At 43.2% G+C, this 25,286-nt stretch overlaps 1 protein-coding gene across 1 annotated transcript in view; it reads right to left on the bottom strand.

Annotated features, from left to right (window-relative positions):
- LOC106585428 (voltage-dependent N-type calcium channel subunit alpha-1B) overlaps positions 1-25,286 on the bottom strand; it is a 109,863-nt gene that overhangs the window by 14,412 nt on the left and 70,165 nt on the right. Inside the window, exons 19-37 of the mRNA XM_082968380.1 lie at positions 25,127-25,253; positions 22,864-22,993; positions 22,317-22,376; positions 19,224-19,330; positions 14,378-14,474; positions 14,033-14,193; positions 13,459-13,596; positions 11,718-11,919; positions 10,726-10,890; positions 10,396-10,506; positions 10,180-10,263; positions 9,076-9,081; positions 8,178-8,294; positions 7,983-8,048; positions 7,720-7,811; positions 6,206-6,356; positions 5,677-5,804; positions 4,256-4,352; positions 1,094-1,199 (exon numbers count right to left, since the gene is read on the bottom strand). Of these exons, the coding sequence (XP_082824506.1) occupies positions 1,094-1,199; positions 4,256-4,352; positions 5,677-5,804; positions 6,206-6,356; positions 7,720-7,811; positions 7,983-8,048; positions 8,178-8,294; positions 9,076-9,081; positions 10,180-10,263; positions 10,396-10,506; positions 10,726-10,890; positions 11,718-11,919; positions 13,459-13,596; positions 14,033-14,193; positions 14,378-14,474; positions 19,224-19,330; positions 22,317-22,376; positions 22,864-22,993; positions 25,127-25,253 (2,145 nt within the window). The remainder of the gene's footprint in view (positions 1-1,093; positions 1,200-4,255; positions 4,353-5,676; positions 5,805-6,205; positions 6,357-7,719; positions 7,812-7,982; positions 8,049-8,177; positions 8,295-9,075; positions 9,082-10,179; positions 10,264-10,395; positions 10,507-10,725; positions 10,891-11,717; positions 11,920-13,458; positions 13,597-14,032; positions 14,194-14,377; positions 14,475-19,223; positions 19,331-22,316; positions 22,377-22,863; positions 22,994-25,126; positions 25,254-25,286) is intronic.

The raw sequence follows: 25,286 nt of genomic DNA, 5'->3' as shown, positions 1-25,286 counted from the left end.
CACCAGCAGCAAGAGCGACATCATTGATATATACAGAGAAAAGAGTCGGCCCGGGAATTGGACCCTGTGGCACCCCCATAGAGACTGCCAGCGGTCCGGACAACAGGCCCTCCGATTTGACACACTGAACTCTGTCTGAGAAGTAGTTGGTGAACCAGGCGTGGCAGTCATTTGAGAAACCAAGGCTATTGAGTCTGCCGATAAGAATGCAGTGATTGACAGAGTCGAAATCCTTGGCCAGGTCGATGACGATGGCTGCTCAGTACTGTCTTTTATCGATGGCGGTTATGATATTGTTTAGGACCTTGAGCGTGGCTGAGGTGCACCCATAACCAGCTCGGAAACCAGATTGCTTCGTGGAGAAGGTACGATGGGATTCAAAATGGTTGGTGATCTGTTTGTTAACTTGGCTTTCGAAGATTTTAGAAAGGCAGGGCAGGATGGATATAGGTATGTAGCAGTTTGGGTCTAGAGTGTCTCCCCCTTTGAAGAGGGGGATGACCGTGGCAGCTTTCCAATCTTTGGGGATCTCAGATGATACGAACGAGAGGTTGAAAAGGCTAGTAATAGGGGTTGCAACAATTTCGGCTGATCATTTTAGAAAGAGAGGGTCCAGATTGTCTAGCCCAGCTGATTTGTAGGGATCTAATCAAGTTAACCTCATTAAAAGTGAAGGATAGATTCCAGAGGCACAGTATGCACCACTCTTATCATGTATCACACATTCCAAGAGTGTTGGGCAGTGGAATTTTAGCAGACACCCAGCAGCTGACAGGGCAGGGATAGGGAGGGAGAGAAGAGAGGGGTGAGTGGACAGGCAAGAGGGGGCACAGGATAGGGAGGGAGAGGGAACAGAGGAGGGGGACAGGGAGGAGGGAGAGAGGGGGAACAGGGGAAGGGGGAGGGGGCAGAGGATAGGGAGAGAGAGGGGACAGGGGAGAGGGAGAGAGAAGAGACAGGGGAGGGGACAGAGGATAGGAAGAGAGAGAGGACAGGGGAGAAGGGAGAGGGGAAGAGAATAGGGAAAGATAGGGGACAGGCGAGAGCGGAGAGGGCAGAGGACAGGGAGAGAGAGGGGACAGAGCAGTCTCACCTGAGGCCAGTTTGATCTCCAGGGCCGTCCGGATCAGGGCCATGAGTGTGGAGGTGAAGTGGACTGTGTTGTCATCAGCGATGGGCATGTTCATCTTGACTAGCCGCTGGAGAGAGTGTGTGGATGGAGGAGAAGGTTAGAAAACACTTTTACTGTTAACACTTCAGCCAGACCATTGGCCAATCAGGAGAAACAAGTCTGTGTGCTGCTGGTAATATTCACAGAGGACTCATTTAGAGTAAATTGCGTGCTTTACCATGCTTTTATTTCAACAATACAATAAGATGTGACTGTTTGTTCTTCAGATTTGGTCTTGTAAATTAATCATATGGAAAGTTTTAGGATTTGGTCGGGATAATTTAACTACAGCACACAAAACGCTTTCTCAACTAGTACAACAAGGAAACAAACTAAACATTGACATTCACTGCTATTGGCTACAGTATGCACTATGCTGCAAGTCAAAGTGCACCGGTGCAAGACTGACATTGATCAAAATAATGGTGAGAAAAGGCATGTACGCATAACCATGGAAGTGCCTCAAAGATCTCAGGAGCTCGACTCTGTGGTTGCCTCCTAACAATCATAAACTGAGTTAAAAAATCATCAGTCCTGCTCAAGTCAAAAACATCTTGAGGACTAAGACCTAGCATCTACAGAAAAACCAGGTGTCACACACAGTCCATTCAGAATAACCTGAACTGCTTATCAAAGGGATGATAACTACACCACTACATGCATACATAGCACTATGTTTGATATTTAAGCTATTGTGGTAGAGTTGAGCTCCCCTGAACACAAAAAGCATTCACCTACTATCAGAGGCAGTGCAAAAGTAAGGCTGATCCAAGTCAGAATGAGAGAGGAGAGGAGGGGTGAGACAAACACACCTACCCACACATGGGAACACCCATCGATAGAGAGAAAGTAGAGATGAAAGACAGGATGAGAGAGAATAAGAGATAGAAACAGAGGGAGTAAAACACATAGAAGCCACACACCTGGCAAGACAAAAATCCTCAGTAGGCACACAGCTCAGGGGATTGACTAAAATAAGGTAAGGGAGAGGGAGAGCAATACTAAACCCCTTTCAAATAAGACTGTATATTGATTGATACATGATTGAAATTGTCTGGGGACAGTGATCGATTGGTCTAATATAACTTTTTGTATGCATTGTAAAATAACATATACAGTCGTGGCCAAAAGTTTTGAGAATGACACAAATATTAATTTCCACAAAGTTTGTTGCTTCAGTGTCTTTAGATATTTTTGTCAGATGTTACTATGGAATACTGAAGTATAATTACAAGCATTTCATACGTGTCAAAGGCTTTTATTGACAATTACATGAAGTTGTTGCAAAGAGTCAATATTTGCAGTGTTGACCCTTCTTTTTCAAGACCTCTGCAATCCGCCCTGGCATGCTGTCAATGAACTTCTGGGCCACATCCTGACTGATGACAGCCCATTCTTGCATAATCGATGCTTTGAGTTTGTCAGAATTTGTGGGTTTTTGTTTGTCCACCCGCCTCTTGAGGATTGACCACAAGTTCTCAATGGGATTAAGGTCTGGGGAGTTTCCTGGCCATGGACCCAAAATATAGATGTTTTGTTCCCTGAGCCACTTAGTTATCACTTTTGTCTTATGGCAAGGTGCTCCATCATGCTGGAAAAGGCATTGTTCATCACCAAACTGTTCCTGGATGGTTGGGAGAAGTTGCTCTTGGAGGATGTGTTGGTACCATTCGTTATTCATGGGTGTGTTCTTAGGCAAAATTGTGAGTGAGCCCACTCCCTTGGCTGAGAAGCAAACTCACACATGAATGGTCTCAGGATGCTTTACTGTTGGCATGACACAGGACTGATGGTAGCGCTCATTCCGGATGCCCCAAACAATCGGAAAGGGGATTCATCAGAGAAAATGACTTTACCCCAGTCCTCAGCAGTCCAATCGCTGTACCTTTTGCAGAATATCAGTCTGTGATTGATGTTTTTCCTGGAGAGAAGGGGTTCTTTGCTGCCCTTCTTGACACCAGACCCTCCTCCAAAAGTCTTTGCCTCACTGTGCGTACAGATGCACTCACACCCGCCTGCTGCCATTCCTGAGCAAGCTCTGTACTGGTGGTGCCCCGATCCCGTAGCTGAATCAACTTTAGAAGATGGTCCTGGCACTTGCTGGACTTTCTTGGGCGCCCTGAAGCCTTCTTCACAACAATTGAACCGCTCTCCTTGAAGTTCTTGATGATCCGATAAATGGTTGATTTAGGTGCAATCTTATTGGCAGCAAAATCCTTGCCTATGAAGCCTCTTTTTTTTGCAAAGCAATGATGACGGCACGTGTTTCCTTGCAGGTAACCATGATTTACAGAGGAAGAACAATGATTCCAAGCACCACCCTCCTTTTGAAGCTTCCAGTCTGTTATTCGAACTCAATCAGCATGACAGAGTGATCTCCAGCCTTGTTCTTGTCAACACTCACACCTGTGTTAACGAGAGAATCACTGACATGATGTCAGCTGGTCCTTTTGTGGCAGGGCTGAAATGCAGTGGAAATGTTTTTGGGGGATTCAGTTAATTTGCATGGCAAAGAGGGACTTTGCAATTAATTGCAATTCATCTGATCACTCTTCATAACATTCTGGAGTATATGCAAATTGCCATCATACAAACTGAGGCAGCAGACTTTGTGAAAATTAATATTTGTGTCATTCTCAAAATTTTTGGCCACGACTGTACATATTATTCCAATTATTAATCTGTGCATGTCTGCTGTGCTGGATGTATTAAATGACAGAGAATGGATTATATGAAATCTTATGATTCTTATTTGATTTATTATCCACATTTTAGGAGTTTAACACCTACTACTGTAAATGTAACTAAATGCTTAGTAACAAGCTTTCACATAGTGTTGATACTGTATGTAGCTCATGGTCTACTGTTTCTCTCTGCTTTTAGTGGACATCACCACACCAGCTGAGCTTGCTCCAAAGAAAGTAGCTATGCCCAAAGAAAGAGGGGGAGGGAGGTTGGGGGCTACACCAAAAAGATCAGAGCGCTAGCAAAACAAACCAAAGAAACAAGAGAACACTGCAGAGCACAGAGATTGGCAGGAGGTTAAGCCAATGGGAAGACAGTTCAAGCAGAGGGAGTGGCTACCTTGTAGGCGACTCTTGGCGGACATTTCTTTCCCAAACCTAAGGGTGGGGACATGTGGAGGAGTATCTGATACATATCGAGGTACTTGATACGGCCACTTCACAGAGTAGGAAACAAAAAAACAAATATCGAAGGATAGGGAAGTTAGAGAAGGAGGAGAGGAACACAAAGGAAAAAATAAATACAAAATAAACCAAAATGAAAAGGAAAAAACAAAAACAGAAATCTGTGTTATTTAGATTTCCAGTAGTGACATGGAGATGGATGCCATCTTTGGCCACGGTGGACCAGGGATGCATCAGTGCGGTGGTAAACTCAGCTCAGGAAGAAGTGAGCTGCTCAGATCCCTGAGGGGAGACATGGAATGGAAGAGTGAGTCTGTAGTGAGAAGCAGAACACACAGGATGCTAATGGGGAGAGAATGACAGCATCGTACGTAGTGAGGATGTCTGCTTCCGCATGCTGAGAGACATCCAAAGGGGAGGGGGTTCACCAAGAGCACGGAAACAAAGGTATCAATGCCAGAATTAATTAAAGCCTTCCCTTCTCTTTACAACGTTTAACCTCTAGGATCCCAAAAACACATTACCATATGTAAATATGTGGATCCAATTCAGATGTTTTCAAGATCTGAATCAAATGATCAATTTGGGACTAAACATCAGTGATTAATGTTTAATCTAACTGTACATAGATTGGAGACGGTCCAGGTACAGATCAGAATGTTTTCACTTTATACCTCAACCTACCATATAGAAAGTAGGCATTGCGTAGGGATTCCAATGTCAGGCAAAGTTGGGGCTTTGAAAGCTTTGTTTCCTGTCCGGCATCATTAACCAAAGCCAGTCAGTCTAGAAGGGCAGGTGCTAGTGTGTAGGTGAGTCATTGGTGCACAGCCATTCAGTTTTGTCTCTTGGCATAGGAACGCAAAGCACCCTTGTGGAGGAAATGTTCTGGGGTTGCTAACCTTGTATGCTACCCTATTAGGGCAGTTCTTCCCTAAGCCAAGGGGGGGTGAGATAATTCGTAACAAGTTGTACATATCGTTATAGCGAATCCGTCCGCTGCAAAAAGAACAAGCAGATATATAAAAACAACAACTTCAGGACAGCTTCAAGAGAACAATGATAATCAGAGGGCTGACTGCGTACTAGGAAGTATGCTATCATACCATCTACATAGAGGATTGTCAGAAAGTCACAAAGTGTCAGGCAGTGTCAGTCAGTCCCCTCCATACTAGTAGCAGTAATACTAGATTCCACTCTGACTGGGTGAGATACAGTAGGAGCCCCAGCCAGCCAGATGAGGGAGGGAGGGAGGGAGGGAGGGAGGGAGGGAGGGAGGGAGGGAGGGAGGGAGGGAGGGAGGGAGGGAGGGAGGGAGGGAGGGAGGGAGGGAGGGAGGGAGGGAGGGACACATACCAGGCAGCAGGGTCGTACTCAGCCCAAACACGGATGAACTCATCCAGATGATGAGGCCCCAGTATAGAAGAGTCTCGAGTCAGGTATTCAAAGTTATCCATGATCACAGCCACAAACAGATTAAGCATCTGGAAGAGAGGTTTAACAAGGATTTATAGGAATAGACACAGTATGACAACAAAATAGACAGCTAAATAGTTTTGCATAACATTAGGTCAAATCAAATCATTTTTTTGTATTTAAATAGTTTTGCATAACATTAGGTAACTACCAATCCTACGTTTCAGATCATTGCCTAAAGTTAACGTCACTTATTACCAGACTGCACATCAGTGGAGGCTGCTGAGGGAAGGACGGCTCATAATAATGGCTGGAACTGAGCAAATGGAAACCATGTGTTTGATACCATTTCACGTCAGTCATTACCATGAGCATGTCCTCCCCAATGAAGGTGCCACCAACCTCCTGTCCTGCACATCAACACAAATCTAACGGTTATGTGTGTATGTTGGATGACATCAGTACTAACCAGGAAAGAGCAGAGGAAGATGAAGGACACAAAGTAGAAATAGGCAAAGTCGCTGCCACACTCCTTCCCCAGGTTGCCTGACCTCTCATCACAGGCTCTGTGACTCAAACACGACAGCATGATCTCATGCCACGCCTCCCCTGTGGCACTCCTGGAGAACACAGGGGTGGACAGACAGACGGACAGACGGACAACGGACAGACAATGGACAGACAGAAAATCAGCAGACAGACAGTGGACAGACAGACAGAAATAGTGACATACAGCATAAAAAAAATACATTTTGAGTAATTTGGGAGATGTTCACAGTGTACTAAAACACGTTCCCAGTTCCTGTTCCAACTATGGTGGAGGATCCTTCAGAGTAGCAATTCAAACTGCATGCTCACTCTGCTGCTTGCCAGAACAGGGAAGAGGCCAGAGCAGGATGGCTGTTTAAATAATCTCCTGGAGTTAGTTGACTAATATAAACCTATCATCATAAACCTGATGATCTGGACTGGAGGGCCCTGAGAAAACAAAGGGATGGTGTGGCAGAGTGGGAGAGGAGGACACAAGACCACTTTCAATCCCAGGCAACGCTACCCAGAAGACCTGGGGGGGTGGAGCCTGGCACAGTACAGAGCACACAGTCCACTCTGCTGCATGCACCAATTACAAGAGAATATATAGAAACCCTGGCTTACAGTTACAGGAGGGAGAGGGAGAGGGAGAGGAAGAGAGGAGAGAGGAGAGAGGAGAGAGGGAGAGGAGAGAGGGAGAGGGAGAGGGAGAGGGGAAGAGAGGAGAGGGAGAGAGGGGAAGAGAGGGAGAGAGGAGAGAGGAGAGAGGAGAGAGGAGAGAGGGAGGGGGAAGAGAGAGAGGAGAGAGGGAGAGGGGAGAGAGGAGAGAGGGAGAGAGGGAGAGGGAGAGAGGGAGAGGGAAAGGGAGAGGGAAAGGGAAAGGGAAAGGGAGAGGGAGAGGGAGAGAGGAGAGAGGAGAGAGGAGAGAGGAGAGAGGGGAAGAGAGGAGAGAGGAGAGAGGAGAGAGGGAGGGGGGAAGAGAGGAGAGAGGAGAGAGGGGAAGAGAGGGAGAGAGGAGAGAGGAGAGAGGAGAGAGGAGAGAGGAGAGAGGAGGGGGGAAGAGAGAGAGGAGAGAGGGAGAGGGGAGAGAGGAGAGAGCGAGAGAGGGAGAGGGAGAGGGAAAGGGAAAGGGAAAGGGAAAGGGAGAGGGAGAGGGAGAGGGAGAGAGGAGAGAGGAGAGAGGAGAGAGGAGAGAGGTAGAGGGAGAGGGGAGAGAGGGGAGAGGGAGAGGGAAGAGAGGAGAGGGGAAGAGAGGAGAGAGGGAGAGGGGAGAGAGGAGAGGGGAAGAGAGGAGAGAGGGAGAGAGGAAGAGAGGAGAGAGGAGAGAGGGAGAGGGGAAGAGAGGAGAGAGGGAGAGGGGAAGAGAGGAGAGAGGAGAGAGGGAGAGGGGAAGAGAGGAAGAGAGGAGAGAGGGAGAGAAACAGGGACAGGGTCATTTAATAATGTATATACCTGAACAGTAGCATGAGAGCCTGAAGAAAAGTGCGGAAGTTGTTGTGGTGAGTGATGGATGTGTCCTCGTTGAGCTCAATGTTTCCAAACACCTGGACAAGTAAGGGATCAATTATACCCACAGATCATGACAGTAAATGCCTTACATTGCATAACAATTTTCTTATTCAATAAAAAACACAATTTACACCATTAGTTTGTAGACATGTATAATCAAACTTTTTTGAGGGAACATTTAAGGAGATAATGGAAGCAGCACCCACCTGCATACCGATGATGGCATAGATGAAGAACAGCATTGCTATCAGAAGGCAAACATAGGGCAGGGCCTGGAAGTAGAGGATTTTTTAGGCTTGAGTGGGTGGGACCATTATGCCCATGACAGTGGGTGAGGTGTGTATGTGTGTGTGGGTGTGTGTCTGTTTGTCAGTGTGTGCAGGTGTTTGTATGTGTGTCACCTTAAAGGACTGGACGAAGGTCCACAGCAGGATACGGATGGTGTAGCCTTGCCTCAGTAGTTTGATGAGACGAGCTGCTCTGAACAGCCTCAGAAAACTCAGGTTCAAAAGCCGGTCCTGTGGGGCCGGGGGACAAAAACCTTACAGCCCATTCACTGGAGGCATTCAAAACATGACTCCAGATCACTACATAACAACAAGGAGGCCAAACAATGCAGCCACACAGATCTGTACACACAGTGCTGTAGATTGTGTAAAGACTGGGAGGAGAAAAACCAATGGGACAGGAGGGGTAGTCATTCACCCAGTGGTGGAAAAAGTACCCAAATGTCATACTTGAGTAAAAGTAGATACCTTCATAGAAAATGACTCAAGTAAAAGAGAAAGTCACTCAGTAAAATACTACTTGAGTAAAAGTCTAAAAGTATTTGGTTTTAAATATACTTAAGTATCCAAATTAAATGTAATTGCTAAAATATACTTAAGTATTGAAAGTAAAAGTATAAATAATTTTAAATTCCCTATATTAAGCAAAACAGACAGCCACATTTTCATTTTTTTTAAATTTACGGATAGCCAGGGGAACACTACAACACTCAGACATCATTTATAAACGATGCATAAGTGTTAGTGAGTCCACCAGATCAGAGGCAATAGGATGACCAGGGATGTTCTCTTGATAAGTGCATGAATTTGTCAATTTTCCTGTCCTGCTAAGCATTCAAAATGTAACGAGTACTTTGGGGTGTCAGGATAAATGTATGGAGTAAAAAGTACATCATATTCTTTAGGAATGTAGTAAAAGTAAAAGTTGTCAAAAATATAAATAGTAAAGTACAGATACCCCAAAAAACAACTTAAGTAGTACTTCAAAGTATTTTTACACCACTGCACTCACCGTAGTCTATAAGAGCAGTTGTTTAGCCGTAACAGATGGTGGGCACATCAGTGAAGACATTCAACAAGAGGACAACGCAGAAAGGGCGACAGGGAGAGGGTGAGAGGGAGAGAAAGAAAGACAGATAGAGAGAGAAACAAGGAAAAGAGAGAGAAATAGAAACAGTAATGACAAAGCCTGTAAGCTCAAAACACACACTTAAATCAGTCAGAGCATTGGACAATGATACAGATACTGTAGGATACTGGACTGATAAAGATATTGTATCACTACAGTAGGAGAACATTAAAAAGTACTACAGGGACTGACAGAAACATGTTGAATGATTCACATAGAATTGCTCATAATATGACTAGGAGATGGTAATGATACACACAAATCCCATTCCCTGATGCACTCAGCTGAACTGTCTCACGTTCTCACTCAGAGCCCATATCAGGCATCAGTGAAGAATCAATAATGTTAACATGTAGCTCTGTTCACAAACTCTTTCTCTCTCTCTCTCCCCTCTGGGCCTGTGCCAAGCCATCTTTGCTGAGACGGCTATTCAGCACATCAGGGCTGAGCCTGTGTACAGGTCAAGCCCACTCTGTTTACACAAACTGTCTATACAGCCTTATGTCTCTGCATGCCACTAAACTACCAATACTCTGCCTTATTAACCTTTTACTGCAGTGGGATAAATCAGGGCCACACAGAGTGTTTCTTGGAAGTCTTAAACAAATCGACCTCGAAACAAAAGTAACAAAAGACCTCACACAAATGGTTACGAGCTTAAAAACAAGACACTATGGCAGATATAGAGTTGAAATGTATTCAATTTTGGTTTGCATCCAAATATAATACTTTATATACACCACAGATGACAAAAATGTTACAAAACCGTTTAACATAGAAACACCAGATTTTCGGTCTTTGAAAAATACATGTTTATTATTTATGATTATTTATGAAATTATGAAAAATATTAATAACTTTCCACCCATGAGGCCACAAGAGGGCGATCTGGTCATTTGACTGCAGGAAAGGGCTACCATGTATTGTATTGTATATAGAGGAAGGTGGAAGAAGCACATTGTGTGCTCTGCTGAATTCTTAGCTTACATTGATTTCTGTGACCACGATGTCAGTTATACTTCCCAGCACGGTCACAAAGTCAAACACGTTCCAGGCATCCTTCAGGTAGTTCTGGAACGAGAAGGGATTGAATATCACAAACTCAAGGCATGCAGTGCATGAATTCAATAAACTTCAAATCATTGATAACCTTTGCCATATTAATAGCATGCAGATAAACAGGAAGGAGGACATTAAACCCACCAGTGGTCCGAAGGCGATGATCTTCAGAATGCACTCCAGAGAGAAGAGGGCAGTGAAGACGATGTTGAAGTGCTTCAACATGGCCTCGTAGAAGTCTGGAGCTCCATGGAACTGGTGCAGGGTGGGTGAGGGAGTGAGATAGAGTGAGAGTGAGAAAGAGTGTGTGTGAGAGAACGAGAAACTTAATAAGCAGATAGCTACTATACCTCCTAAAACATCAACACTGTGTGAGTAGGAGTTTTTCCTGACCACGCGATCAGACAAGGAAAAACTCCAGGCCATAGTTATATCCTACTATATTTTTTGGTGACTGAGATGGACTGTACCAACCTTCATCATGAGCACCACGGTGTTCAGGGCGATCATGATCATAATGGCGTACTCAAACGGGGGTGACACCACAAACTTCCACATCCGGTACTGGAAGGACTGCACGTTCTCTGGCATGTAACGCGTCAGTGGCTTGGCGTTGATGGCAAAGTCAATGCAGGCCCTCTGAAAAGAATGATACGGGAATTACATGCGTCCAATGTTCCCTTTCGTAATCGCCATGCATTTCCTCATCATCATGACCATCAGCACCAATCACCAGTTGTCAATCCATCACTCTTTCAACCATTACCTTCATCAGGACCACTGAATCTGTATCAACTCAGAAGGAAATACTGTGAAGAAAACAACGCATATCTTACGAGACAGCAAGCAGAGAGTCCTGATTCTATCAGAGCCATGTGCAGAGGAGATGTCTGAATCCAGAGGATGGATACATGGCTAGCTCCTCCTGGCTGTGCTCTGGCTCCAGTTAGCCGAGTCAGGTTAGGTTAGCATACAAACAGACACAGGGAGACGTATCTGTTGTGTTAGTTCAGAATAGGGACGGAGGGAGATACTGTATATCTATCTGTGGTTGCCTAATGGGGTCCTGGTAGACATGAAGTAGGGGGATAGGGGATGGCTCGCTGGGTTGGTGTCCGTCTGTGGAACCACAGATGGGGCTCCAGAATGAATCGTGGACCTGTCACACTGGCCCTCACCTGGGAGGCTGTACTGCATCTGTTGCTACTGCAGAATCCACTGCAGCCTCACTGCCTCAACACGCACAACTGAACCCAGCATAAAAAACAGCAGCAGCAGTGAGAGAAAGACTGTACCTGCACTGAGTACTCAGCATTATGTAAGGGTGGTAACATCTATAGAGCATAGTGAGCTTTGCACTGCACAGGGCACCGATGACCAGCACGTCACAAATGGAGAAAGTATACTTGGAAGAAATATGAATTGTTATTGCTTTGCTTCAAAGTGAGTTTTCTCCCGTGCTGTACCTCGTTTTTCTCCAGGCTGCACTCTGACATGGCCTTGTCCCCTTGCTCCTGGAAGGTAATGATGATCAAGGCCACAAAGATGTTGACGAAGAAGAAGGGAAAGACCACGAAGTAGACCACGTAGAAGATGGAGATCTCTATACGGTAGCCTGGACTGGGACCCTGGTCCTCAAAGGTAGCATCCACAGAGTGCTTCAGAACACTGGAGAGGAACACAGGAACCATGCTGTCAGTATATGGAACCACTCACAACAACAGTCAGCTTTGGTTAAACTGCTACGACAAGTTTCCTACAGTAACTACAATATGACTAAAACCTAACTGGAAACGATGAAACTATTTAAAGTTCAATATCTAAAATTAGGGACATAGGCAATTAAAAGCCTTTGTTAAAATGTAATAGGCATGTGATTAATGTTCAACGTTGCTGATACAAAGGTTCATTTTCATCTGCCGTGTTAAGATGGTCCTTACAGTAAAAACCCGGCTGAGAGAGAGCCTGGCCACGTAGCCCTCCAGGTCATGAGGACTGACTCTTATTTAATGGACTTCGCCCATGACCTAAAGGACTCACTAGTCCATCATTTTGACATATCATAAATCACTGGATTGTTTAATAACATAGCTAATTCAATGATTTAATTGAGGAGGACAGAGGAGCTGGAATAAGAAGGAGAATTATGGACAGGCTGGAAATTGCACAGAAGGCACTCTCTGGTGTGCTGACCCGACAAGCTGGCACACTTTGCTTGATTTTATTTCATTCTCATTTTGTCCTCGTTCGGACTAAGTCCTTAAACATTAAAATACAATTTATGTTACAATCATATTTTCACATATAACACACTGTTACAAACTGACATATTGACCAGATAAACACTGTGACACTGAAAATATAGATTGGTTCCTTCATCTACCATAGTCATGCACAACCTTCCAATTTATTATATTTAAGTGGCTCTAAAGTATGTTTGAATTTAGATATTGATAGGTTTCTGGTTTGCTCAGATAAATTATTCATTTTCTTTATTGCTCTGAATCGGAATGTTATTTTGCCTATTTGTCTTCTCTGCCGGGATCCAACATTCTGTAGGAGGTGGACAATCTATTCCTAGTATTGACTGAATGTCTGTCTCTTACCAAATGAATCCTGTTGTGAATGGAGTTTGGCCATTTCAATTATGTACATTATGAAATAAAATATGCATGTTTTTCCCCCCAATAATGTTGCTGATTGATGACCACCCAAGAGCATTGTGCATGACTACAACAGAATAATCATATTTTATCCTTAGAACAATCCTTGCTGCTTTATTCTGGGCAATCTGCAGCCTCCTAATCTCACTTGCGGATGCATTTCCCCAACCACAGAAGAGTAGTTCATCTGACTCCCAATTCATGATTGGGTTGTTTGCTTAAGAATCTTTCATGGTAAATATTTTGCATGCAGTTTTAAATATTTTCTTACATAGATGAGTTATTTGAGACAATTACAGAGACTAGCACAGCACATTCTCAGAACATATCCCCAGGGCAGGCTTCTTCACAGTCTACTGTTCTAATGTCAGTCTGTCGGTCAGTCTGTCTGTCCGTGTATCTGCCTGAGAGCTACAGCACATTCTCAGAACATATCCCCAGGCCCGTTCACCCATTCCACTACCGGTCTGTCTGAGAGCAACCAGTCCACCAGAGACCTCAACTTTACAGAGCTACTCAAAAGGAACCTGGAAAGTGGACTTACTCGGGCCAGCCCTCTCCAGTGGACACAGTGAAGAGAGTGAGGAAGGCCCACAGCACGTTGTCATAGTGGAACTCATATTTCTTCCACACCCGAGGCTGGGCGGCCACCTCATCCTTATCGTAGTCCAGGAAATGACCTCTGTTTAGGGGAGAGAGAGAGAAACAGGGGGAGGGGAGAGGGAGAACAACTTACTGCACACATGAACACATACACAAATAGAAATACTCAGATACTATTTTCATTATAGACTGACAAAACACCATGTCCCTGTGACAAATCAATAAGATCCTCATACAAAAACACATAATTACTGCAATCATTTTCAAAGCAGCACTGGGCTGTGCTTCTCTCTATTGGGGAAGATAATTGTACACTGGCATAGCGGCATTCAAAGCTGCAAGCCAGAGCCAGGCAGGGCTGTACCACCACAGCTGCCCTGGAGGGGGAGCCCTCCCCAGACTGTTACCGTTATTACATGGTTTGCTCTATCAGACTGTTGGCCCAGTGCCTTGGTGCCAACGATGTTCATGCTGTATGCCTTCTCTTGTTTCATTTCAAAATGCTGTAGACCTACCTGCAGTCCTTTTCCAGTCCCTTGGACTCATCGGAGCAGTAAAAGAACTTTCCCTTGAACAGCTGCACAGCGATGACAGCGAAGATGAACATGAAGAGCATGTAGACAATGAGGATGTTGAAGACGTTCTTCAGGGAGTTGACCACACAGTCAAACACAGCCTGAGAGAGGACACACACACACACACACACACACACACACACACACACACACACACACACACACACACACACACACACACACACGAACATGGGGCTGGATTACATACTGTACTCACTGATGATTATGTTCTGACAACAGCAGTGAATACGTCTGACTGTAGTGCAGTGTAAGTCCATACTGTACCTTCAGCTTTGGCAGGCGCTTGATGGTCTTGAGGGGCCGTAAGACTCGCAGAACTCTGAGGGACTTGATGGTGCTGATGTCCTTTCCTTTGGACCCTCTGCACAAGAAAAACACTAAGTTAGACAACAAACCTGTAAGGTCATCACTCAACTGCTAAACCCTGTGAGAAGATAGTTGTGTTCAGAAACTGCTCGAACAACAATTGCATTACAAAAGAGGCAAACCACTTGTGACAGAAATCAGTAGCTTGTTGATAAATCACTGTTGGTTTTCAATGTTTCAGGAATCGTAAGGCTTCGACTAATAAACAGAAAGTGTTTGAAGAATGCTCTCTAGAGGTCTTGACCAAACGTGACAGGAAATATTTAGTAGGAGAACGGATGGTACTATCGTCCCATCTCCCACTACTTGAAATACATTGTGTTCTATACAAGACATTCAGAATGATTTGTGGTCGAAAGATATAAGGCATAATACATGAGTATAAACATGTTTGTCAAAGCTATGGATGCCCTTAGGATGGTAAATTGTCTGAGACAACCAAGCACCCAACCCCAACTGAGAATGGATTAGTAATCTCACATAGGATCATGCCTCTCCAATTCATTCAGATAGGCGTAGCATGTAATCCTGGATTACATGAGAAAATTATTATTAATAGCATGCCGATAAAGTAGTTATCCCACAGCAATACACCTTCTCCGAAGATTATATCTCAACACATATTTCTCCATGCAAATAACACCAGAAAATAAATCAAGTAAATACAAGCTATAGAATGCATCAGGTTTCTGCAGAATAACCGCTAACCAGTGATACATCACTGTTTCTTTTGTTTATTTTTAAAGGAACCAATGCTGTTTCATACACACATCCTCTCTAAATCGTTAAGCTGGGATGGTGAGACAGACAGGCGACTGAGGGAAAAGAGGAAAGGATGTCAATGAGTATGTAGAGTATTAAGACTGATGGGGAAATACAGAAACAAGTGATTTAATAGACTTTCTCAGACACAGTGGGGTGGAAGAACAGAAAATCTTCTGAACCGACGTGAAGAATTCTGAGCAGAAACCCATTAACTCTCCGTGTACATTAATGTTCCCTACAGACTCAGAAAAGCTCTTGCTGAATCAGCACCTTGGGGAGCTGTGGGAATAGCAATACAAATGCCTCACAATGCAGGCATCTCCAAATGAAATACAATGAAGTGATAGAACATATTGCATGTTATCTAAAATCATGGTGTAAAATCATGTCCCAATGTATTGTACAGTACACAAAATGGCAATGATTTAAGGTAAAGCATCCCATTTGTGAAACAATGAGGGATTTCAATGAGCCCAATAAATAAGTCAACAACACATAAATAACCAGACATTATCAGTATGTGATACTTCACATCAATAAATGTCAACTTCTATATCATAAAAAGGTAAAATGTTCCACACCCATGTCACTTCATCTCATCTCTGTCTTTCTAAATTTGGAGAGACTGCTCTTAAATACCACGTGAATTCATCTGTTGTTAAAGTCAATCCTACACAGCAGTCACTGGCCGTAACCTGTGTTTCTCATCAACTGATAAAGAGACTTGTAAACACTTCGGCCTCTAGTGAAAATGACTAACATGCACCAACAACACAGTCTAGGAGGAGGAAAGCAACAAATCTGCCAACACACTACATCTTCCCCTTCCCTACCCTGCCTCCTACACACACACACACACACACCCCCCCCCCCCCCCCCCACACACACACACACACACACACACACACACACACACACACACACACACACACACACACACACACACACACACACACACACACACACACACACACACACACACAGATCACTTCCCATTCAACTGGGAATAAAAGCCATCCTGTAACTCTGGTATTCCCAACATAGCATGGTCATGTAATATGATGGTGTGGTTCGTCCCTCCCAGAGGCTCTGTTATAGCTCTACTCTACCACAGCAGCATGCAACGTTCATGCTCTGATGCACATTAGTCCAGCATGCTTTCACAGTAAATAGAGCCTGTGGTTTGAGATCACACAACACTCACACATGACAAACCACACATGACATTCTGATAGCTTTCAAAGAACGCCTGATCAGTTTGTAGAAAAACACGTGCGGCTTGGGAAGTTCATTGGGAGTGTGTGGAGTTTTCTGCAGGGTCTGGATGGTGACAGCTATGAGAGAAGCTGGCTAAATATTTAATGAAGACATCATTATCAGGTACAGGTGGCTGGAAGGAGAACCAAAACTGTCAGCCAAAATAACCATCATGTTCTGTCTCAGCACCACTACTCTAATGGTAGTCTTAGATTCTCCCTCTGTCCATGTGGAAGCAGACTGTATTATGTTTTAATGTGTGCACTGATAGGGCTCTGCTTGGTGGGTTACCTAGAGAAAAGAGTTAACAGAATAAACATGAATGTGTGTTTACATTTGCTGAGAATATTTGACTTGGGTAGAAACGAGTGAAAATAAATACTAAGAGTCTTCATAATGATTATAATTGCAAGTATAGACAGTGTTGATGCTGGAATTTAGGCCAATCATCAATTATGAACACGTTTTACTTGATTCTCCAGTTACAGTCAGATTGGAGAGATAGGTTTCTATTGAAAGCTATCAGAGTGAGATGTCAAATGCTCCTTGTCTGTAAAGGAAACCCTTTACTCATACAGGTTTAGAGACGGGATCCTGGTCTAAGCAGAAGAAAGAGGGGTAGAGGGGAGAGGGGGTTCCCCACCTGGGCACACCTTGTGGCGGTCTGATGGGGAAAACAGCGGAAAAAAACAAAGTACAGAGCACAATTATGGCGACTTCCAACACAAAGAAAATATGAATATGTTTGCATAAACAGGTACAATCTAAACAATACAATATTATGAATGGAGATGGGCCTATAATATATGAAACAGATGTTTCTTGTTTACTGTACTACTCATTTGTCAGTAACAGACAGTTGAATGCTATTGTGGAAGTGAGAGGAACTGATCCAACCAGAAAAGGCCCAATGCCACATAGCATTTTAGGCCATAATGACACTTCATCAAGGATAATTGGGTTGAATAATGGCTTTCATTCTTCAGGGCAATGTTCATAAAACAGACACAAATCAAGTTGTATTTGCCAAGAAGACACTCCTGCCACTTTGTTTGGGTTGCACAAATAACAGTTTGTTTCTTCTGTATGATCAGATATACAGTATCATGTCTGAAGGATCACAGAACAATGCCATGTTGTTGAGAGATTTAAGGAAGCAACTTCCCCCAAAACACATCCTGCAACATCTCCTGAGTGGCGTTCAAGGCAGCTAGCTCCACAGTGTTATAGCAGCAGGATGGATGTCAAGAGGTGCATCCAACACAACGACAGGCAGTTAGCACCGTGAGTCCCCTGACCATGTACAGTAGTGGATGACACATGGCCGTGGAGGTACGGTTCATTCACAATGAGGCAGGGGATCACATGGAGAATGAGGCCCGGGACATGCAGGGAGAATAATGTCCATCCATCAACATCACCACGGCCCGCTGGCTGTCAGAGTGGCTAGGGGAGGGTGTTGTAAACAAACAAACGAGTGGAAATGGAGGCTGGAACTGTATGGTCACAGTAAGCAGTCACCAATTTAGATACCTTGATGACATCAGTTTCGAAGACACTAAAGTTCCATGCAGAGAAAATGGCTTTCTTTCTTACTACCTTGTATGAGTAGTCACTGCTTAACTATGTGTGATTTGTAATGAAAGCATGAGCTGCTATAGAGTAGAATGATAATTCTCATCACAGCAACAGATGTATTTGTCTAGTGCAGTCCAGGTGAATATGTAGTCATGATAAAAGACAAGGAGAACGAACACTGAGGTGACATGCCCCCTGTAGCGGAGAGGAACATGGACACCACAGAGGATCTATGGTCAAGCAGATGAAGAGAAGACAAGTGGATTATGAAAAGATGAACAGAAGAGAGAGAGATGATTGTGTCCCAGAAGAGAACAGGCCTGTAGACTGAGCATAGACCCTGTTACCTCTCACACACACAGACAGGCAAGATGAGAGAGAGAGAGTGTGAGAGGGAGAGAGAGAGAGCGTGAAAGCATTACCCCATGAAGCTCCTTCAAGAGATCCAAGCCACAAGGAAACAGAAGAGTAACTTTGAGTCAATAGGACACAAAACACATGTACACGCACGCACGCACGCACCGCACGCACGCACGCACCCACGCACGCACGCACACACACACACACACACAGCATGAAATATAGCATTTTGTGGAGGTGAATTTAACGCAATTACAACCCCTACTACTGCAAAATACCCCAACCGGTTGCTCTATCGGCATATAAACGACTAGGACATTATGTATTCCTATTCTCCAATTGTGTTTTTATGGACCTAATGGTAGGTTCAGTCAATACCCCAGGCAGCAGCAGTATTAGCAGGCACACAGGACTAAACATAGTGTTTCAACTGAATGGCCCTATTCTCATTTTTAAAAAAAACAGTTGGACCAAAAACTGAGCCAATAATGAATACAATACTGCAGCAATAAGAGGTAACAGACATCATTATTCAGGAGTACATATTCTACTGTATTGTACTGATGCAAGGAATTTCATGATGAGGAATTTCTCTGATGGGAAATTACAGACTAATTATATGTAAAAAAGCATGCACAGCATGTCTACATATTTTACAACCAGTGTCTGGGAAATTGCAATGAATCAGTTTCTTTGGTCAAATTTGACTTGTGCAATTCTTATTTTTTTTTTTAAATGGGGGGGGGGAGGATTATGAATGTTAGTAAGAAAATATTAAACTTACGAAAATGCAAATGCCACCAGTGCTCCACTGACCACAATGAAGTCCAGAATGTTCCAGAGATCTCTGAAGTAAGAACCAGGATGGAGCAGAAGGCCCAGGTCAACCATCTGGACCAATCAGAGAGCAGGGTTAGATGCTACAGTACACTGAGAGCGGCGGAACCTCCCATAGTTCTACACCAAATGTACTAAATTAAAGCTCCCATGCAGTCTTTGTCATTTTCTTTTTAAATCATAACTGTATGTCTAATAAATCACTGTGTGTTTATTTTCATGAAAATAACTCCAAAATAGATATTTTATCATTTATTTCCTTGAGCCTCTTTGTCCGTTGAACTGCTCAGTCTGATCATGTGGGCTTCAGGAAACAAATGTGAAGATATTTACATACACAGCTCTGACTGGCTCATAGGATAGTCTAGAACCCACTCCTTGCCCAGATGAACCCCCTTGCCCAGATTATAATCAGATCACATTTTGACATCATGATGTGGGCTAAAAGTTCCATCCCACCTGAACAGGATGAAATTCCAGGTATAAAAAAAAGAAAGGGCAATGCCATCATTTTCACAATTTCAGAGTGTTATTTTGACCTCCTTGTGTGGAAATATAATTTAACAAATGAGAAAATCATGTTTTTAACTGCACTGCCCCTTTCATCAACCAGTTGACATGGTGCCCTAGTAGCAGCCTAAGCACAGAGCTCCTGTAAATTTGCAGATATTTATTCATTTTTAGGTGTTTCACATTTTTTATTTTATTTTCAATATTTTGTTGTTTTTGTTGATAACATCACGTTTTTATTGCATATATCTGGGGGTTTTGAGCCACGGATTTGCAAGTAGACTGACTGGTTAACACTTTTTGGCTTGGCTAGCTAGTGTCATGACTCTTCTGTGAGGGTCTAAAGATCAGGTTTTCAATTAATCAACTTCTATCAGACCCCTCTCACCCGCAGAGGGGAAGAGATATTGATGTGGGGATTTGTGACACCTCACGCCCGGTTGTAAATTGTATGCAGCAAAGGACTCTCTTGGCTAATTAGTATCAACCAAAGGAATGTCTGTCTGCCAGCCCAAAACTCTAACGTCCAAAAATGTTTCTTTGGAACAATATTTCTAACATCCAAATGTGGGAAATGGTCAGATGTAGAAAACTAATGTCATATTGTATAAAACAAATACTCTAACTAAGGAAGGAAACCCCCTTTAGTTGTCAAGTTTTCATCCAACCTGATGTGAATACAATATGAAGAATGATTACACAATTTTTGTTAAGATAGGGATGTGATTTTGGTTTTCTAATGAGATAATGGTTTTTGATGTCAAGTGCACATTAAGTAGCCATGCCCCAAGTCAGAAAAGCGTGTCATGGAACTGCCCTTTTCGACCAGATCGCTGAGGACTGGCTAAGAATTAACATATCAGAGTAGAAAGACGTGAGACTGTTGTACACACGTTGAAATGGTTAGAAACTCAAACTCTCAACACTAGGTGAAGAAAATTAACTTACCAGACAAGGATATCGCCAGTCTGCAGCTGCGCGTGTAAAGTGGTTTGGAACTTTGACTATCTACCCGAGGAAGAGGAGAAGAAAACTCCCCTCTCAGACAATCAATTTGTACGGCTAAGTAGCTGTTCTTTGGAAACAGCCCATTGGAGACTAGACAACTAAGAAGAAGGACATTGTGTTCTCTGGTGGACAATCAGAGCATGTACAAGTGGCCCACAGGAAAGGCTCACTGAAACAACTTTCCGAGAGGGTTTGGTTCCGACCGAGATAAATGATGAACGAACGGCAGTCAACACGTAAATAGATACATTATTTATTTTTTCCAAATGGGCGGCGGTTCGTGTGCAAGGTATATGATTAATGTGAAGACAGTCCTAGAATGTATCCACGATAAATGTCCCTTTTTCTCTCGCTCTCTACTTTCCCCACCCCTTTCTCCATCTCTGTGTAATAAGCCGGCATATCTTGTCAGTCCACTAGGGACCTTTGTCTCATGTAAGTGTGTATGTGTATTCTGTGTTATTATTTGGTTAGCTAGTAAATCAATAATTAAACCAATTTGTGCAGATCCAATAAGGTTACGACTGTTCAGAATGAGACTGATATGATGTAATGATTAATAAGTGACTTATCAATATATAACTTATCTATCTTCTCAAGTTTAATTCGGGAGATGGTAACTCGTTAAACAACTTCTTCTGTGGTGCCCTGAATCCTAATGAGTTAATTGTTACATCATTAATTTAATTGAGTTACAATTCAACATAGGTAGTGGATTAAATAAATAACAGCCATTAGATTAATGAAAATAAAGTCACAACACTAGCTAAAAAACTAAAATGCATCTGGATATCTGTTTCACCTGGCTGCCAAATCCAGATCTTTTCGAGAACATCATTTGAGGAGTCACCTGAAGCATGAGAGGAATGGGAGACAGAGGAATACAGCAGTGCTAAGGCCAAGGGCTCATAGTGAGGACAACTGGCTACTATTCTGAACTTTGTGTGGTGAGCGTTCTGGCGCCCAAAGCTGCTGAGACATCACCCAAGTAGATGCTACACAGAGTGGAAGAGGAGAAGTCCAGTGGTTATAAGACTCTGGGTGGTTCCCAGACTTGCCCTCTACAAGATCATCAGCAGACTCCATCACCATCATCTACCTTCATCTGTCCAGCTCCCTTCACTCAAGCAATGAACTGACCCTCTCCATCTTTGGAGGATGTCAAAGACTTGGCCTCTATTGGTTAACCTGTCATGATATATTGCTTGACCTGTCATGATATATTGCTTCTTTGTTTTTTTTGCTCTTGAAGCACTTTGAGATTCTATGAAAAGTGCTATAGAAAAGTAATACATTAATAATAATAATAATAATAATAAAGGGCTCTCACTTAGTAATGCATTTAATTAAACATGGGATGTGGCATGAGGCCAATACAACTATAGAAGTAACTGAGTGAAAAACAAAGAAATCAATCCTAGTCTAATATAGCGGAAGTCTACGACAGCAGGATCTGAAAACATGTTATTTTTGTTCAGTCATTTAGCATGTTGTAAACATCACATGCTATACAAGCTCTTACCTTAATCACCATCTCAAATGTGAAAACTCCCGTAAAGACGTAGTCCAGATACTTGAGCACCTGAACAGGAGAGTGAGTGCATTAGTAATAAAAAAACACAGCTAAGAGGCCATGCAAAATGAATTATTCCTCCAGCTCATTTGAACAGCTGTCTGGTCCTCTCCTTGCTTACAGATCGATTTGGATGAACTTTGTTGTCACACCTGTCATTATTTTTCTGACTGAGTCATCGGAGTTGTCATGACCGTGTAGATATAAATCAGGGATGGGCAACTGGCAGCCCGCGGATCAATTTCCCCAAAATGGTGTGCATCCGCAGTTTTTATCTCATTATGTCAGTCACTGACAGTCACTCAATTAGCACTTGTCAGCAAAAGGGCCCGCTCTGACTGCACTTCAGATTTTTTGTGGCCCCCACCCCCATCAAAGTTGCCCATCCCTGGTGTACATGTAGATGTACGGACTATGGCTGCCAGATTGAGGGGACGTGTGTGTGCGTCTGGCATGTCTGCCTGTGTGTGGTGTGTGTGTGTGTGTGTAGACTCACATTGTTGCGTGGAGCATTGGCCTGGACAGGGTCCTCAGCAGCCAATGCAATGCTACTCATAGATATCACTACCAGGATACACATCTCAAAGTACCGCAGGCTCACAATGTAATGACACAGACGCCGCACCCTGGAAAAGATGGAGAGAAAGAAAGAGATCCTATAGTTCATATACACAGCTAACCTGCGAGACATCATCTAATGTAAACACTGTTCCAAGTAATGGCTGGCTGCATATAGACAGGCTATCACACTGGCTGGCTACATATAGACAGGCTATCACAGTGGCTGGCTGCATATAGACAGTGTCATAACTCTCCTGTGAAGATCTGAAGGATCAGGTTGCAGTGGGTCCGCTCTACAGCGCCCTCTCGCTATCGCAGAGGGAGGGGGGATGGGGCCACTTTATGGCTGTCATAAAATACGCTGCCTCTATGCTCTGTAGTGTTTGAGATTGGAATGTAAACTCTGGAACACAGAGAGACACTAGGACATCAAAAGTTTGAATAATTGAACAGTATTTCTGTATTCCAAGCAGTTGAAATGGTCCGTGGACACTTAAGGGACAGTCATGTCGAGTTTTTTCATTTGGTGATCTCTCGAAGGACAGGAAGCACACATTACTGTGTCTTTGGTTGTGTACAGTTCTCAATTATGGGGTTTACATCTAAATGTTGTGAAACATATATGATTACATATGAAACTATTTGTGAAAAGATGAAATGTGACATTAGCCTTCTAAATGAGAGTATGGGTTTTCATATAAAGTTTAACTAGTCAGAGGCCACGCCCACGTGAGTACATACATTTACATTGGTGTCATGGAAAGCCCCCTTCTTCCACAGAGTATAAAACCACCCGTGACAAAATGTACATTAGACCAGAAAATATGGAGCTGTCGCTACATGTTGAAATGGTTGGCAGTACAAACTAGAGTCAAGATAATGCCGAGATGAGGTCCCCACGTTGGAATGGCTATCACTCTAGAGACCAAAACATGCCGGGTGAACTACAACTCTACCAAAGGACAAGATCAGAAAACATGAAGCGGTAGCTACCCGTTGAAATGGTTGGCAACTCTACGAGAGTCAAAAACGCAGGGATGAGGTCCCCACATTGAAATGGCTAAGAAATCTACAAACTAAAGAACAATTATTCAGGCTGCAGCTTATTATTCAGGCTGCAGCTTTAAATACTTTAGTCTGGTAAACGGATCCAATCTAAGAACATTTCTGAATGGGACTCTGAAGTATCCATTATAACAACCTACAACTCCGATGGACTCTGATCTCAGGTGGACAAACCAGAGGCTTCCTGTAGACTGACTATCCAGAAACTGACCAGAAATCGCAGAGAGGGACAGCCAAAAATTGTAAATTGCAATTTATTTTCGAATGAGCATTTGTTCATATTCAAAGTATTAGCAATTTCTATAAGTGTAGTTTTCCTCTCTGAGTTTCCCGCTCTTGAGTGTCCCCACCCCCTTTCCTTGTCTATCAAGCCGTCATATCGGCTTAGCCCACTAGGGACTTTTCTATCATGTCAGTAACCAATGTATGACCTATTTGTGTGTGTGTGTTTATGCAAATCTGTGATTGATTAAGTTAGTTAGTAAATAACTAATTAAGCCAATTTGTATATTGCTGATTCATGATCTAGGCTAGGGTTCGAGCAGATATCCAAGGGTTTGAGACATTCAGAATATGACCGATGAGGTAATAATACATTAATAAGTGACTGTAATCGATAAGACATAAAAATATCTGAAGAGTTATATTCGGGAAATTGAAACTCTATAAACAACATATTCCCGTGGTGCCCAGACTTCCTAGTTAATTAAAGTTACATGATTAGTTAAAATTACGTAATTAAATTACACATAGAGAATTGATTTGATAATATACAGTGATGATATGATGACATATGAATGATAGTGAATGATAATCAACACTACAACAACAGGCTAACACAATGGCTGGCTGCATATAGACAGGCTATCACAGTTTTCTGTTAATTGATCGTAGGTTTTTGCAAAGGTTTACAGGAAATCTACAAAAACGGACAATTGAGTGAGTGTGTGGATTTAAAGGAAAGTGCTAGTCAATTGCCTTTAAGATAGACACTATAATGTTAACCGGCGTTAAAAGTGGGACCATGTGACAATGTTCTCATGCAGCCATGGAAAGCAGAGTGTGTGTGGTTTGAATGGTATGAGTTGTGTAGCATATAGTATAGAGCTGCCCACGCCACGTGGCCCACTCACATGTTGGTCTGGCCAAACACAAACATGGAGCTGTAGGGGAGGATGGGTCTGGGTCCGTTCCGAGTCAACACCTCCAGGGTCTTCTTCTCCTCGTTCATAGGCAATGTCTCACAGTCTATACTGTTCACTGGGACACATATACAAAGCTTTAGATACACCT

This window comes from Salmo salar, chromosome 24, assembly GCF_965601325.2.
Source record: "Salmo salar chromosome 24, fSalSal1, whole genome shotgun sequence".
Lineage (NCBI taxonomy): Eukaryota > Metazoa > Chordata > Actinopteri > Salmoniformes > Salmonidae > Salmo > Salmo salar.
The sequence above is the reverse complement of the archived record's forward strand: the minus strand, read 5'-3'. Positions and strand labels throughout refer to the sequence as shown.